The sequence below is a fragment of the Caloenas nicobarica genome, chromosome 3 (assembly GCF_036013445.1).
Source record: "Caloenas nicobarica isolate bCalNic1 chromosome 3, bCalNic1.hap1, whole genome shotgun sequence".
In the NCBI taxonomy this organism is placed as follows: domain Eukaryota; kingdom Metazoa; phylum Chordata; class Aves; order Columbiformes; family Columbidae; genus Caloenas; species Caloenas nicobarica.
The window spans coordinates 110,764,636-110,782,176 of record NC_088247.1 but is presented as its reverse complement, the minus strand read 5'-3'; the positions used below and the strand labels follow the sequence as shown (position 1 = coordinate 110,782,176).

Below are 17,541 nucleotides of genomic sequence, written 5' to 3'. Positions count from 1 at the left end.
CAGGATAAGGACAGAAGAGAAGGATGGAGATACTTAAAGGGGGCTGCAAGCAATTATCAGCTCTTGTTTCACATCTGTGCAGTCTTTTTTGGTAACTAGAGGGTCTGCAGGGCCCTCGCTGAAGCAGAAGGAGACAGCCAGCTGGTAACTTTAATTTAAAGGATTCATTAGGGTATCCACATCTCAGCTGGGGTTTTCAGGGAAGCAACACGTGTGCGTGCTGTTCCCTGCACACTATCCCAACAGTGCACTTAGCTTTCCGTGCATGTTGGATCCACTGGGCTGGGTTCTTCAGCAATCCAGTCACAGCTCCTGCTTGGAGCTGTCTGGATGGGAAAAGAGGATGAGACAAGATAAGCACTGACTAGTTAATGGAAAGCAGTATCTTCTCCATTTGCCATGGTGTGCTTACAAGCAATTACAGGCGTCAATGTTGCAAGGTAGCTCTCAAATAGTCAGGGTTTCCAGTTCAGCGATATGTTTCTCCTTCAGAGTATGGTTCCATATTGAACCAGACCAAGGTTTAAAGTGCTCAAAACTCTGTTGTGCTTCCTGCTGACTGGAAATGCATAGGAAACATCTCTGTGGAAACACTGAAATGGCATCTTACAGGAAGGATGGTCCTTGGGCTGTGGTATAGACAATCTTGTTGCATCTCTGGTGGCTAATTGCAGCAAGGATGTCAACTCAAAGAGTGGTGCAGAGCTCTGGAAGTCCGGATTACCTTGAGCCAACGTGGGCTCAAAGCCAGGGTTTCCAAGCTCCTGCCTGGGGAGCCAGACAGAGACATGCAGCAAGACTCAGCACTCTGGCCATCCCAGCTGCTCTGGATTATCAGGCCAGAAGAACAACCCATGGTCCAAGGAGCTGTTAGGCTGCCAGGATAACCCGGAGCCCCTCAGGAGACTTGGACCCTGCTGGGGAAGACACTCCTGCCCTGTGTCAATCAACATGCCCTTGCTCCTGGGACAGTTCATCAGGTTTGGTGAAAGCTCATCAGAGCTCAGCCATGAAATCTCCCTCCAGCCCAGTGAACTGACATTCTCTAATTGATGCTAATGATGCCAGCTAGTTAATTAGCTGAGCTCACAAATCACCTGTCTGAACACAACTGGTTTTGAGCAGAGAAATTTTACTCAAGTGTCTTTTAAGGTGAGGCCCAAGATGTGATATGTATGACATTTATTCATGCAGTGTGCACATTTTAGTTGCCATGTTCCTGGTAAGTGCCTACATTTTTCCTTCCAATTAATTTAGCTTTTAAACTACTGTTTATATATTAATAACTATTTAAACTCTGGAGTTATTTAAGGCATTTTGCTTATCTTTACCTGGGAAATCTGTGTTGCAGGGGTACTCACAGGCACACTTTCCGTCTCTCCTGTGGGAATAAAGAACTTCAGTCAATTAAAATGACTTATTACGGTTTCTATAAATAACTGGAACAGAGGGTTGGAAATCCCTCTTGAGGTACAAATCAGTTTTAAAGGACTCAGGTCTCACTTTAGGAGGTACGAACACTATATCATTTGTAAAATAAACTGCAATTATAAACCAGGAATGTCTCACCTAAATCAGATGTTAAATTCATCTCACTTGCTGTCCTGTGTCTGTCCAAAGCTGATCCATGTGAAGAAGTGGGAAACCTTGTATGTGCAATTAGGACTAAATTGCTCCCTGAGGAATTCAGTTCTGTGTACCAGCTTTAAGTAACAGAGTTTTTTTCCCCTAAAGCATTACTAATTCATCTCTCTTCTGGAATTGTGAATTTTACCATCTACCATACATATGTACATATTTCTATTATCTCCACAAAAGGCTCATCTGATCTGTATATTTTAAGCCCTAAGTTATAGTTTGTCACAGTGCATTCCAAGCATTAATCATGTCTTTTGTAACACAAAAAAAATGGGTCTTTCATCAGTTGTATATTCCTAGGGTTTTGTGGCATTGTGATCACACCTGATCTTGTACAACGGAGCCAGACTTAACATTTCTGCAACAGACTTAGCTCGTGGAGGAGCTTATATCTATTTTGCAGAAGTGTTTTGGACACTGCAGAGACATTACCTCTAAGCATTAATGGGTTCTTGATTGAAACCAAAAAGTCTATGTTTATTATTTCCTCTTCTGATATTGCCTCTTCTGTGCAGAAACCTTCAATTATCCAACAGAAATTATCGCTAGTTGTGCTGCCATTGCACTTTGAAGGAATTGCAGTCCAATGGCCAATGGTTCCCACGTTATTCCCTACGTCAGGCTCCCAGAAAACACCATGCCACCCACTTTCTTTTCTGGATCACCTCCCCTTGTCAATTGCACTTCATGAGGTGGGTTTGGGTTTTCTCTTGCCTCCAAGAATTTGCTTCACCCATTTCTGCTGTCAGTCACAGACATGACCAGTGACCCCACGCCCAATTCTAGGGGCAGCCAAGCTCCCTCTTTCCATCCTGGCTGCAGGTCCTCAGTGCCTTACCCACCTGGGCCATTAAGACCACAGAAATTCAGTCCTGCAGAGGCTTGAAAAGCACGGAGGGAAGACTCTACACAGTCAGATAGTACCTGAAGTGGGAAGCTGAAGCCTGAAAGTGAGAGATTTCCAAGGCACAGCTATGTTCTGATTTCTTTACCCCTGACGGGGAATATGGGTTACTGCCAAGGGCACCTATGAATTGGCCCAGTTCTGGTCTCTAGGATTTGTCCTGATTCAGAGGAACATGAACAAATTCCCCAGTGAGTCACAGAAGCGAGAGGCAGAGGAGGAGAGGCTGCCTACCCTTCTCTGCCCATGTGCCATTTTCTCCCCATGCTCGGCAGTCTCAGAGCCATGGGGTTGGGTAACAGAGTCAGACACTGAAATATTCTTCAGGGTTCCTCCTGGGGAAAAGGAGGGACAGTAGGCTGATTGGGAGAAGTAACCGTGACCCCAAACTGCCAGCTGTTTGAGGTCAAAACTGGTCAGCCAGCTCACACCAAGTCCCAGGTTTCATCTTTTAAATGACAGGTTGTTTTCATTTTCAGCTTTGGCCCTTCTGGGTCTTTTAAAGGATTTTCTCTGCATCCCCATGAACTAGAAATTTTGGGTTGTAGTGAGTGATGAAGCTTTCTCAGGATGCCTGCAGTTGAGGCTTGAGAAGACAGCCAGTGGGTACTGTGATCCTCCTCAACCAAGAAAACTGAGGTAAGTCAGGCAGATGAAGTTGCTAAGCCACTATCCATCATATTCAAGATATCATGGCAGTCTAGTGAAGTTCCCACTGACTGGAAAAGGGGAAATATAACCCCCATTTTTAAATAGGCAAAAAAGGAAGACTCAGGGAACTACAGGCCAGTCACTCTCATCTCTGTGCCTAACAAGATCATGGAACAGATCCTCCTGGAAACTATGCGAAGGCACATGGAAAATAAGGGTATGGTTGGTGAAAGACAGCATGATTTCACTAAGGGAAAAACATGCCTGACAAATTTGGTGGCCTTCCATGATGGGGCTACAGTGCTGGTGGATAAGGGAAGAGCAACTGATGTCATCTACCTGGACTTGTGCAAAGCATTTGACACTGTCTCACACAACGTCCTTGTCTCTAAAATGGAGAGACATGGGTTTGACAGATGGACTACTCAATGGATAAGGAATTGGCTGAATGGTCACAATCAAAGAGTTGCAGTCAACAGCTCAATGTCCAAGTGGAGACCAGTGACAAGTGGTGTTCCTCAGGGGTCGGTATTGGGATCGACGCTGTTTAACGCCTTTGTCAGTGACATGGAGAGTGGGACCAAGTGCACCTCAGCAGTTTTGCTAATGACACCAAGCTGAGTGGTGTGGCTGACATGCTGGAGGGTTGGAATTCCATCCAGCGGGACCTGGACAGGCTTGAGAGGTGGGCCCGTGCAAACCTCATGAAGTTCAACGAGGCCAACTGCAAGGTCCTGCACATGGGTCAAGGCAATCCTGAGCACAAATACAGGCTGGGTGGAGAATGGATTGAGAGCAGCCCTATGAAAAAGGACTTAGGGGTACCAGTGGCTGGATGAAAGATTGGACATGTGCCAGCAATGTGCGCTTGCAGCCCAGAAAGCCAACCATATCATGGGCTGCACCAAAAGAAGTGTGGCCAGCAGGTCGAGGGATCTGATTCTGCTCCTCCCCTCTCATGAGACCCCACCTGGACAACTGTGCCCAGCTCTGAGGCCCCCAACATAAGAAGGACATAACCTGTTGGAGAGAGTCCAGAGGAGGGCCACAAAGATAATCACAGAGCTGGAGAACTTCTCCTATGAAGAAAGGCTGAGAGAGCTGGGGTTGTTCAGCCTGGGGAAGAGAAGGCTCCAGGGAGACCTTATAGCAGCCTTCCAGTACCTAAGTGGGACCTACAAGAAAGCTGGAGAGGGGCTTTTTACAAGGGCATGTGGTGACAGGAAAAAGAGCAATGGCTTTAAATTGAAAGATGGTAGGTTTAGATCAGATATAAGGAAGAAATTATTCACTATGAGGGTGGTGAGGCACTGGAACAGGCTGCCCAGAGAAGTTGTGGATGACCGATCCCTGGAAGCATTCAAGGCCAGGTTGGATGGGGCTTTGAGCAACATGATCTAGTGGAGGGTGTCCCTGCCCATGGCAGGGGAATTGGACTAGATGATATTTAAGGTCCCTTCCAACCCAAATCATTTTATGATTCTACGTCTGTTCTGGTATAAAAGTTACTGCTGGACTCCTAGTGTGGAATGGAATGAATGACTGACCCGAAAAGAGCAAGAGGACATGTTTCTTAATTAATAGCACAATACAAACCAGATGCTGGGAGGACAGGGAGATGCTGTTTTTGCAAAGTGGTGGACATACTGAATGCTGAGATTTGTGAAGGGCAACAGAGTTGTCAGGTAGAAGTGCGGCACAGCAAGGAGAGCCATGGTTTCTCCTCACATTTTCTTTGGGCATTTTTCAATCTGATGTATAACAGAGGGCTTGGCTCTGCAAAAGTGTGTAGGAATCTTCCATTTGGGTTTGGATATGAATCAGTCTGTAATGTCCTTGGACACACACAAAGCAAGGAACCAGACTTGAGCAAGACCAGAAGAGGGGAGAGGATCCCTGCTACTGTGATTTTTACCTCCCACCTTTCCCATGAGCATGAGCAGAAGCACTCTCTGCATGTACCCAGACAAAGCCCAGAACAATTCTATAAAGTCATTTCTAAGAGCTGGAGCAGAGGAGGCTCCTCACAGCTGCACTGTGGGAAGTAAGTGGCTTTGTGGTTATCTCCCAATTTCTGCAGTGAACATTTGCAGCCCATGGGGGCATACCAATTAATTGGAAAAAAATCCCTGAGTTAATTGCCTTTTCAACCTGCTGTAGTGCAGGGGCCTAGGTACACAGACCTAATTTAGTCAAATTAGAATAATAATAATAGAGAAATTAACTCTTCCATTACATATGCCGTGAATGAATGTTGGCACCACCAACCACCTTTTAAGAGGGAAAGAGAAGGTCCAAGGTCTCTCCTGAGCTGACTGTTATGGGCACTCCTAAAGCTGCTGCCCCTGTTCTTCATAGGGTCAAGAGATCCTCAGCATATGGACACCGGCACCTCTGAGGTGGCAAGGCAAAGCACAATGATGCAAGGGGTTTGGTGTGAAAAGCCAGTACAACAGCCCCACATTCTTCTGCAAGAATAACATCTAAAGGTGATAACCACTAAAACCCTGGACCTAAAACCCCTGAGCTTTGCAGACTTTCTAGAAGTGCTGCTGACTGTAGCAGGACTGTTTGTATGAAAGCAGTGTGGCCTGGAATACATCTTGGTGCTTGCAAGATTGGGACTGGTGCAGAATTCTGGGCTGTTGCACTGACATGAACAAGAACCCCTTGCAACAGAACATGTGGGGCAGACAAGCAGATCCTCATCACAGTGCCCTCATGCAAGACATAGTTTTTGACAGAAGTCTCTGTACATCCCAAGGCAGACGTGGGTCTGAGTCAAGAGAGGGGAGTGACTTCCCATGTTGGACATAATGTATGCCACAGGATTATTTTCCAGAGAAGAGAGTGAGGTGTTTCTAAAATAAGAGTTAAAAACCTCAAACCCAGCTATTTCTGTGAAAGTAAAAGAAGGGAACATTTGCCCACAGCTGCTGTGGCTAAGAGATGCTCTCAGCTGGTTGGTGGCTGCCAACAGACAGATCATATGAGAGCAAGTTTCTTCCTTGCTGTCTTTCATACTATCAAGAAGTTAAATAAGAGGATGCTTTACCTTCTTGTCTGTTTGAGTCCATGGCTGCTATAAGGTGTGCGTCCTCGCAGGGACTCCTGTCCTCACTCTGGATGGTTCTGGCTGGTCACTGGGAACATCCCATGGCTTAGAGCTGCCCACATGTGAGCCCTGCGATGGGGTCAGCTGGTCTGAACCCTGAGTGCAGAAAGATGCAGAAATGGTTTATTGAGTGGATATGCTCAAAGTTCAGAAAACAGAGGGAGAAGGGAGGATCTGAGAGGGAGTGAGGCATCCTAAAGGTTTGTTTGGGTTCACAGTGCCTCCATAAGCAGAGTGGGCGCTGGTACAAACACTTCCCTCCCAGCCCAAGGCCATTTGTCCTTATGTGGATGGGTGATTAAGAGGTACTATGTAATCCCACAGAGACTCTTTGCTCAGCAAGATGTTTCTTGCTTGAACACAGAAGCAAAATGAGATGTATTTTGAATGGCACGTGAATATCTTGCATGGATGCTCTGCATCAAAGAACCAGCTTTTTTCTATGCAGCTAATCACCCAGATTGTCCTCCAAACTGGTGTTTGGGCCAAAGAGCTATTGCCTTCACAATGTTGCTGGTAGTTTTCTAGGCACTAGTACTGCCATGCCTGCTTTCTCTGTCAGTTGTCTCCCTGACTTTTGGAGGCACAGGAGTGCTGCAAGGCACCTCGATGTGTAGAGCTGCAGCCTCTCTGGAAACCAGGGCCAACAGAGCATGATGCCATGCCCAAGTCACTCCCTTGGTAAAGCATCTCATCAGTCCAGTAATGGGGTTAGGACCTTGGGAACAGTCTTAAGATAATGCCTGCCTAATGACGCAGGCAGGGCCCCAGAAAAATGGAAGCTCAAGTTTCTCTTATCAGCATGGGCACCGGTCCACATCCACACTTCCTCTCCCCAGGGTTTAATTCAAGTCTGCTTTTGTCCAACCTTACTAGGAAACTAGATGTGATTTAGGAGTCTAGAATAACCTCCCACCTCTATTCCTGTTTGACATAGATATGCCCAAGGCTGATGCAAGTTATTGTTAGCTTTGCTGCTGGGATTGGACGGGCCAGTGTGATTATGGCACAGAGCTCTGCCAACACAGCTCTGCCAGGAGGGCTGTGGCAGTTCGGAGAAACCTGCGGTGATGTGTTCAGGGAAGCAGGCACAGAGAAAGGCACATAGCATTAAATAGGTGGAAGAGATGGAAAAGATGCAAGAGCCCTGAGTGGCTTTAAGAAATCACTGCAGAAAGAGTTGCTTCTGGTGCAGTCAGCAGTGTAGCTTGGGGGGGGGCCCACACACTTTCAACCTGACCAGCTTTCCAGTGTGGAACTCCCAGGGGAGGAGGGTGGTGGCACCATCAAGGCCGCTGAGATGGGAGTGATGCTGAGCATTGGTGAGCTGTGGCAAGGGATGCCTCTGATGGTCAGGCTGGGGGTGGCATAGCCATCAGCATACCCCGCTGGCCTCTTGTTGAGAGTATGATGTGGACTGAAAGGCTTCCAGCACAGTGCTGGAGGGACTTGGGGTTTAGCATGTTCTTGACATTAAGGATTAATGAAAGGATAAACTTCTTACTTGTAAAACGTAAGAAAGCTGCTTATGAGATCTCCTTCTAAGAAGATCTGCTGTCTTCTCAGGACAGAGGATCCTTTGGTGATGCATGTGGAAAACCTGAGGGACTTTGGATGTGTTTTTTGCACAAACAGGCTAGGAAATCTTCTAGGTGGATGCCTGGTTACAGTGAGATAAATGTATTAGTTTATTAAATCTGTTTTCTATCAGCTGATAGTGTAAAAGTTTGTGTGGGGTTTTTTTTGTGTGTGTGGGGTGATTTGTTTTTTGTTTGTTTGGTTTGGCTTGGTTTTTGGTTTTGGCTTTTTACTCTGATGACTCTTGAGCTCATGGCAGAGTTTATATGGGCAAGGACCTCTGCAGTTATCTGACTCAAAGCAGGGCTAACCTCAAAGCTAGATCAGATTGCTCAGGGCCACATCTAGTCAAGGCCTGAGTACCTCCCAGGCTGGAGACTTCTCAGCCTTTCTGGGCCTGTCCCAGGGCTGTGCCGCTCCCACGAGGAAGAATTTTTTCCTTATGTCCAGTCGAAGTTTATCTTGTTGCAGCTTGTGCTCGTGGCAATTTATCCTTTCATTGTATCTGTGAGATGAGCCTGACTGCCTGGTCTACAACCCCTGTTAGGTAGCTGCAGATGGCTGTAGGACCATCCCAGACTTCCCCAAACTGAACAACACCCAGCTCCCTCAGCCTCTCCTCTTATGCTGTGTGCTCCAGCCCTCTTTAGTAGAAAATAAATAAACAAATAAACAAAAATATTTTTCTGATGGGTATTCCAAAGAATAGCAAGACCAAAACACATAAACATGTAGTTGTTTTTAAAGTAGCTAAACATCCCCTCTAGTAGTTTTGAGGAGAAGGTACTTAGGTTTGGGTCTCTAAGTGAAACAGACTTTTAACTTCAACTTCAGTAGAAGCTTGTTTAGTAGCAAAGTTGTTAAACTTTGTTCTCAGTTTAGATTAGTCAATGTCACAGAAAATTCCTGAGGCTTTTGTTATTGGGCCATTGAACTGGGACCAGCTTGTTTAACACTGAGAACTGGTTTCAAAATTCAGAATTGTTTTTGCGATGTTGGGGGGAACAGAAACACATAGGAAAGGCAAAACGGATATGAAAAAAATGTAAACCTCCTCCGCGGTAGATATTTTCACTGAAAACAATGAAAACAGCTTTTTGCTGGAAATTAATTATTTTTTTCTTTTTAACAAATACATGTACATATTTTCACCCATTCTGCTTTTACATTATTAATATTTTACCATGCCAGTTATAGCAATACAACAGTATATAATTGTTAACTATTAACAAGCATCAATTAGTATGGAATTGGTTGTATTAATATACCACTAAATATACTAACTGCATAGCCCATCTTAAAGATGTTATAACTTTACTATCCACTTGCTGAATTATTCGGGGAATCTCTAAATCTCCAATGACAATGGAGTCCGGGTGACCATACCCTGCCGGTACCAAGAACATTTATTGTGGGAGCATGCAAAAATGAGAATCTCTAACCCACGCTGCTGCAGAGTGTTAAATGAGGAAGTCAGGGGACTGTAATGCATGAGGAAACTGTATGAACATGTTGCAATGGCAGGTATCCAAGGTGAGGAAAAGCCAGAATTGAAGAGTAATTCATTTCCACCAAGTGCTCTCTACTTCCACTCTTAGACCAGCTCCTCCCAGGCATCTGAGACCTCAAAATGCTTGTGTCTCTGTCTAGGTCACACTTCAGCAGGTCCCCTTGCCCAGCACATCACTGAGGCTATGCCACCAGTCCCACAGACTGTGATTCAGAGTGAAGGATGCAACACAAAGAGCATCTGTGGCTACTCTCCACTAACACATGGAAATGTGCAGCTGTCACGAGGGGCAATGCACCTACAAGGAGAAGCTCACAGGAGTGCGTTCTCCCCTCTGCTGTGCTACAGATGGTGACATGAAATGTCTTGGGTCCAGTACAAAGAAAGAGGTTTGTCTGATATGGAGAAAAATAACCTACGTGACGTTTTAATGAAAGAGGTAATAGATGTAGAAGAAGGGCTCATATAAGGAGGTGACATTGCCCCATAACCTATCTCCCGTTCTCATGTGCTTTCAACTCAGGGCCACATAGGGCTAGAAGGGAGCCCTTTGGCTTTGTGTCTTACCTCTTGGGTTGTAAAAATGCTGTGGGTTCCTGGTATCAGAAGTAATTTTTCCTTCTAGGAACTCAATATCTGTACAGCATGGAGATTTAAGTGAGGAGCTTCCACATCACACTCATGCAGACAAGGGCAATGTTTGAGCACAGTCCCTGCAGAGCTCAGGAGTGAGGCTTTGAAACCGGGATACCAGGGATGCCGCCATCCCCTCCTGCTCCAGGCACTGGCAGGAGCTCTGCAAAGTAGGTTGACATTGGTTGAGTCTAGAAAGTCTTCCCTGTTTTACCAGAGTAACTGTCTTTCTTGTGTCCTCTAGCCGCGGCCTTCAATTTCCTGAGTCACCCCTTGATTCTTTGTTACATTAAATAATTGCATTACACTGGCTACTTTCCAGCATTTAGGGCTCACTGCTGGACTCCGTGAACATATAATATTGCCTGCCTGTCCCTGGTTCTTCTAAACTGCTGCAATTGAGCAAAACTAGTCAGTCCTTCCTTATCACTAAAACAAACAAAACATGCACCTCACCATGGTTTGGAGCAAACGCTTGTCCTCTGTTTCCCTTGGCTGCTGGATGGGGAAGCTGCTAACACTGTCCTCACCAGGGACAAGGGTTTCAGCCAGCCTGAGTTGGCTGAACAGTGTCTGGCTTGTTCCTGAAAGGTGTAAAAAGGGATTGGAAAATAGGACTCACATTTGGCCCTAAGACCCTGGATGTGGGCTGCTTGGTCAAATCCTGCCTCTGCTGGCAGCAAACAAGCAAGAAGTTCACAGTAGTCTATGTGAGTAGGAACCCTTGTATGGGGTCCAACTTTCTGCTCAAATCAAGGCTAACTCCAAACTAGATCAGGTTCCTCAGGGCTGTGTCCAGCACAAATCTGAGTATTTCCCACACTGAAGTCTGTGCGGCCTCTCTGGGCCCTCCAATACCCTGGGGAAGAATATTTTTCCACACATCCACTCAGGGTTTGCCTTTGTTGCAGCCTATGGTCATTGCCTTTCACTCTGTACCTCTGGGACAAACCTGGACTCCATCTGTTTTATAGTCCCCTTGAGACAGCTAAAAGCTGCAGGAGGATTCCTCCCATCACCTTTTTTTTTCTCAGTCCTGGGCAAGACCCACACCCTGAACCCCCTCCCATATGCACATACATGAATACATGTGCACTTTAGCAGAGAGGGCAGGCTCCTCGAGAGGCTGCCTTCCTAAACCACTGTCAGGCCTCCACCCACTGCAAATTCAAGGTTTGCCTGATATGCCAGCCCACAGGGTAGTTTCATCATTGACAAGGAGATGTCATTGTTCCTCTACAAGCTCCCCACCAGACGGGCTCAACACCCAGTCACATGAAGCCGTCTTGGACTGCAACCCAAGCCCATGGCCCCTCTGCAAAGATGTGCTTGTTTCTTCAGAGCTGATCATTAAAAGTAATTTATCCTCCTGCAGCTCTCATTAAGGCAGAATGACAGCTCCGGAGCAAAGCCCAGGGAACAGTTTCAGGGTGTTAAAAGCCACCAGATCCCTCCATCATGGCAAAAGGGAGCATTTGCCCTTTTTGTCTCTGTCTTCCGTTCAGCAGCCAAATCTGCCCAGCCTAAGAACCAAAGCTGAGTGCCACCTCTGCCATTAGGGATTGCCATGATTCTGGCCACTGATGTCCAGCAGAGAACATTGGCCTGGTGCCTTGCATGAGCAGCTGGTCCTGCAGCCCCCCCGAAGCAGAGTGAGCAGCGTATGAAAGTTAACAGAGGCTGAGCCGGCACCCGCTTCCATGAGATCCCCAAGAGAGAAGGTGTGGACTGATGGATGAATGGATGGATGGATGGAAGGATGGATGTGGAGGTCCCAGTGGGTTGCCTTCTTTAGCTATGCCCCAGGCACAGAGTTGAAGACCAGAGCAAGGTGCCACCAAGGCAGCACAGGAGTGGGATTCCTGCATGAAGCTGTGTGTTGGGGAGAGAGGGGAGACAGGTCCCGCAGCCTGCGCTGCATTCGTGTGACCATCCTCAACCTTCCTGTGCTCCCCCGACATGGTATGGCATAACTGGGAGGAACAATCAACTGTGCAGAGGATTGCTTGTTAAAAAGACCAACTGAATACCCTGAGCATCAGCATGCAAACAAAGTTCAGCCAAGCATTTACAGCCCAGCCTTGATAGACAAGTTACTATGTGGCTTTCTGTCCCATTCTGCTTCTGAAATCATGACACAGGTAACAGTGCAGGGGAATTTCTACGCATTTTTGCTGCTTCAGTTGTTAAATATCCACAGTTTTCCTAAATAAATGCTTGGGACTTTCCTGGTGACCGTTTCCAGCCTGCCAGCTGAGATTGCTGGCTGTTTTAAAAAACCCACTTGGACAACAAACACCCAGTCCTCTAAAAAGAAAAAAAATCAGCTATTTACTCTCATCACTCTCATGCTTTGTCTCCAGCTAACTCTAACGCTGTTGTCATTCAAATACTTCAATTCAGCATGAGACGTCAATTTAGCTCTTAAATGGCAAGAGCAAAAGAAGTCTTTTTAACCTGTTATTTTAGAGACTGTATGATAAATACAACCTCACAGGATTCTCCAGCACACTAAGAAGCTAGATCTCCATACACAATCTTAGAAGAAATTAACTGAAAATAACTCTGGGCACTGAAGATGCAAAATACTTTAAATACCACTTTATGTGCTGCACATGCAACATTAAATAGCTACAGCTCTAGCTTTTTCCAGTAATATGAGAAATGGTGTTATTAATCCCAGCCTTCATTCTATGTCAAGTACATTTTAAACTTACCCCAGGCTAGTTGAAGATCCTCCAGGGCTGGTGGTTGCCAGAGTTGGGAATTAGCAGTGTACAAGAAAGGAGAGAGAGAGAGAGGAGCGCAATAGTGGCTTGACGTTTCCCAGGATGGGACTGTCACATGCTAATCACTGATGTGAAATGCAAGCATAACAAATGTCTTTGAATTATGTAATCTTCGGGTCACATCCTTATATCCCCATGCAAAAAATCAGGACTGTGTGCTTGGAAGAAGACGATACAGACTTTTTTCCTTTTTAATTAGAATTGCACACTGCTGCAGGGAGGGTGAGAATCCTTGTGAAGTGACGGTAGAGGGGGCCATGTGGTGAGAGCTGGTAGTGGTCTCTGCTACTTCGCCAAACTGTAAAGCTCTTAAATACCTCCTGTGGCACCCAAGAGAGGCAGCTTGCAGTTGGGGACAGAGAGACAGGACCAGCTCCTCCCCTCATTTCCCTGACATCCCCCGGTCTCCTACCATGCATGGCCTCACTAGGAATGCCAGTGCCAAGAGGGCTCCCCTTCTTTCATTCAGGGGCCAAAAGCAAAGTTGCCAAAGTAGCCAGGGCAGAGAAGCAGCAACCTCCAGCACTTGTGTATTTTCTGTTGCTTGTTAGATCATGAAAAATTTCCTTTGAGTAAAAATAAACAGGGCTTGGAGGGAGGTGGGAGAGTGGGACGCAGCAGCCCTCCACACCTGCTCCATTTCTTCACTAAGGTCCTGGAAGGCTTTTTGCTCCAGAGGGCGACAACAAAGCATGGGGACAATGCAGCTTACCCAAGGCCAGGGGTGTCAGGAAAAGGTTTGAGCCAGTCCAGTAAATTACTCTAAAGCACAAGAGCAGGGAGACATAAAGGTGGAAGAACAGTAACAAAAGCCGGACTAGTTTCTCCCTGAAAGACAAAGATCTGCTTCAAAGATACCCTTCAGGCAGAAAACCTGAAATGTAAAACTGCACAGCCTAAATCGGTATAATTGCTGTGCAGCACAGATAAATGTGGTGATGTGGAATTCTAACAAAGGAGCTGGAAGGACAAGCTCCTAGATTAACAGAAGCTCTGTGGAAGATGCTGCTACCTCTGAAGTCAAGGACTAGGGACAGAGGACACTGGATTTCTTTTTTTTGGAGCTTGCTATTTCAGGAGCAAAACACAACAAAATTAAACAAAATTAAATGATAATTCTGAAGGATTTTGTTGGAAAGTGCATTTTTGGTGAGTCAAAGATACCTGTGAATTCAACAAAGAGCTCAAGCTAGGAAATATTTTTTTAATAAATAAAAATATTTAGCTTCACAAATCTACAAACAAAACATTTCAAATAGAGATTTTCCTTCAGGCAGCTTTAAGAAAAAGAGCTGAAAGGCCTTATATTGCCAAATGATCCATGAGCTGCTTTGTTTCAGATGGCCGAGTATGTTTCAGTCTGCTGACAATGAGCTGTTTTTTCATTTTGATAAGAAACCACAGAGCCCAAGATTTTTCCAAATCCTAGCAAAACGAGCTGAGTATTTGAAGGCACATCTGAAGGAACAGCATTTGTACATTGCATCTGTAAATGGAGACAAGGACAGGTATTTACTAAAACGCCATTAAATATCTGGCAAGCAGACTCAACACACATTTTTTCCTGACATCACTGGTATGTTATGTTGTGTTTGTTCATTTGTTTTTAGCTGTAAATAATTTTTTCTGCTTTGTAGGGCGAAGTATTTCGATTCAGAGTGCAGAGACCTTTGATGACCAAACGCAAACAAAAATATAAATTTTTCATTGCATCAGACTTTCTGATGGGACAATGGCAGTGAGCAGTCTCCCCTGTGCACTCTCCAGTCTACTTCCCTTCCCAGAGAAAAGCATCTTCGGAGCATGGTAGAGGTCTGTCCTGGAGCAGTCTGGTACCAGAGCCTGGGGTTTATGGGCTTGACCTGTGAGGAGTCACTACGAAGTGACAGTTGCACTTGCTCTCTGCCCTGACCCTACTGTGCAACACCTGGCTTAGAGTAAACATCGGCATATGAACACCGTGTTTGCAAAAGCTTCTGTTCACCAGCAGTTTAGTCAGTTGAAATCACAAGTTCAAATCAGAATGAGCTGGTTTTCTCTACAGACCAGTGACTAGTGACAAGCACCACACTGGCCCCTTTGCAATGGGCTATATTTTCACAAGAAAGTGAAGGCAGCACCCCAATATTTTTGAGAGAAAATGCCTGTAAAGCTACGTATGTGATCTACTGCTGAATGCCCTCACTAAAGTGATGAGTAGTCACAGGTTTAGACTTCATGCAGAATTCATGTCTGTCCTTTAATACAACAAAAACCAGAAGCTATGTAGCAGATTTTAACATGCCACTGTAATAGAAGCGTAACTTAACTCAATTTGTTGTAAAGCATTGAAATAAATGTCTTTAACTTTTCCCTAAACATTGAGTTTGTCATGCAGGTTTCCATTTTGTATCGGTAACATATATTTCATTTGGTGTCTGATAATTTCAAAACAGAATTGGTCATCATTCTAGTACTATTATGCCTATTATTTTTGGTCAGCAGGATAAGACAGAGGGTTTTGTTCCTTTTGAAAGACCAAATATTAACAAACATAAATTTTAGATTTATTTCAGATACTGGACTGGGAAGGTACTTAAAAAAAAAAAACCTAAATTGAACCTTGCAAATTTGACAGAGATGCAATTTAAGGAGAATAAACATGAATGTTCTTATGTCATTTTTTACAGTTCCTTTTATCATTAAATCCCCTGTTTGGATTATGAAGTGGGTATTGACTTCTTGTCTTAGGAGACGATGGTATCCTAGCAATTGGAAACACACACCCTTATTCAAAAGAAATTAACTCAGCTGATGTTTATATAAGTGGGACTAAAATGTTTTATCCTGAGTGATGAAAATAAACCTCCACATTTTCCCATTTCTCTGAAATTTGTACTTTACCTCAAAAATAAGTAAACACAAACTTTACAAATTATCAGTGCAAATCAGCACTGTATTTCTGCATGCAACTGTAGGCAGACAGCTTGAAAGCAGCTCTGAAAGGGGGCTGAACTGTTCTGTTTCTCTGAACTCTGGCTGAGCTCAGAGACCTGGTGACAAAAAGTGATTGGTGGGTGGAATAACCATCTTGGAAACTTCTGTCTAGGAATGAATCACAGACTTCTGACTGACCTTATACCTTAATACAACTGGGATCAGCAGTCTCAGATACCAAGTGCAGGTTTCACTGGTGGCAAAAGAAACCTGCTCCCATGCTGTGTGAATTTTATTTGGACTTTACAGCTTATGAAATGAAAAATAATAGAAAAGACTACATGACTCTTCTATGTCAAACATACTTGTTTTCAATGAATGGTCCAATGTACTTTGCTCCGTTTGGAAATGTGTAGGTTCTAGCTCCATGAAACAAGTCACCTTTGAACTCGTCTTCATAAACTGCCTCTGAAGGATGTTCTAGCCCTCCAGTACCATTCATCTGCATTTAATGAGAGATGAAGGATTAAAAAAAATGATTAATGTTTATGCTTACAGTATTATTTCCTTTCATTACAATATCCTTTCAGATTGCTGCCTTTGAGTCTGCTATCATATTTTGTTGCTCATGTATTTATAGAAACATTTTTTGTTCCCTTTTACAGCAGTAGCCAGATCAGCTCTAGTTGGGCTTTGGCTCTTCTAATTTTCTCCCAGCATAACTTCACGGCATCCTTGTAGTCCTCCTAAGTTGCCTTCCACTTCTTCCAAAGGTCATAAATTCTCCTTTTATTCCTGATTTCCAGCCAAAGTGCTCTGTTCAGCCAGGCTGGCCGCCTTCTCTGCCAGCTCATCTTTTGGCACACAGGGACAGCCTGCTCCTGTGTGTCTAAGATTTCCTTCTTGAAGAGCAACCAGCCTTCCTGGACTCCTTTGCCCTTCAGGACTGCCTCCCAAGGGACTCTGCCAACCAGCCTCCGAAACAGGACAAAGTCTATCCTTCAGAAGTCCAAGGTAGCAGTTCTGCTGATCCTCCTCCTGGCTCCTCCAAGAACAGAAAAACGCCATCATTTCCTGATCACTATGTCCAAGGTGGCCTCTGACCATCGCATTGCCCACAAGTCCTTCCCTGTTCACGAACAACAGGTCCAGTGGGGTGCCTTCCCTTGCTGGCTTGCTGACCAGCTGTGTCAGCGAAAGCAGTGTGTTACTTGGGCAGCAGTCCATTTTTGCTGGTAAATTTTTTTGCTTTAAAGTCCCACCTGGCAGAGGATGCCCGACGGGGTTGCGGGGTCTCCGTCCGTGGAGATATCCAAGACCCGAGGGGCTGCGGTGCAGGGCAGCGATTGCAGGTGCTCCTGTGCAGGTACCAGGGATCTCCAGAGGGGCCTCCATAGCTCAGCTGCGCAGCTAAGTGGTCACTTGTCACTTATGTGACCCTCACTCTGAAACGGGTACAGATTTCCTCCATTTTAATCCCACACACCGTTTTGCAAAAGAAATCAGCACCAAGCAAGGTTTTCTTATCATACTTGTCTTTAGTTGGTAATATGAAAGACACTTGAAAATCCGCAGCACCTGCAGAGAAAGAAACAACCAGTGTCGCTGTTACCACTGCCGGCTGAAATTCAAATGTATATTCAAACACATGGCAGCTTGAAACCGCACATCAGTGTGCTTCTTGAGTGTGCGGCTCTTTATAGGGAATCCCTCAGCCCCGTCCGCGGGGCAGCGTTTGAGGAGAGCGCGGCGGCCGGCGGAAAACCTCCCTGTCGCCATGGTTGCCAGGCGGAAGTGTCCGCGGTTG

General features: G+C 45.3%; 1 protein-coding gene across 1 annotated transcript in view; it reads right to left on the bottom strand.

Annotated features, from left to right (window-relative positions):
* The window catches only part of ARHGEF33 (Rho guanine nucleotide exchange factor 33), a 36,965-nt gene extending 20,641 nt beyond the window's left edge, over positions 1-16,324 (bottom strand). Inside the window, exons 1-2 of the mRNA XM_065632362.1 lie at positions 16,100-16,324; positions 1,332-1,381 (exon numbers count right to left, since the gene is read on the bottom strand). Of these exons, the coding sequence (XP_065488434.1) occupies positions 1,332-1,381; positions 16,100-16,193 (144 nt within the window). The 5' untranslated portion in view covers positions 16,194-16,324. The remainder of the gene's footprint in view (positions 1-1,331; positions 1,382-16,099) is intronic.
* Positions 16,325-17,541: the final 1,217 nt, after the last annotated feature.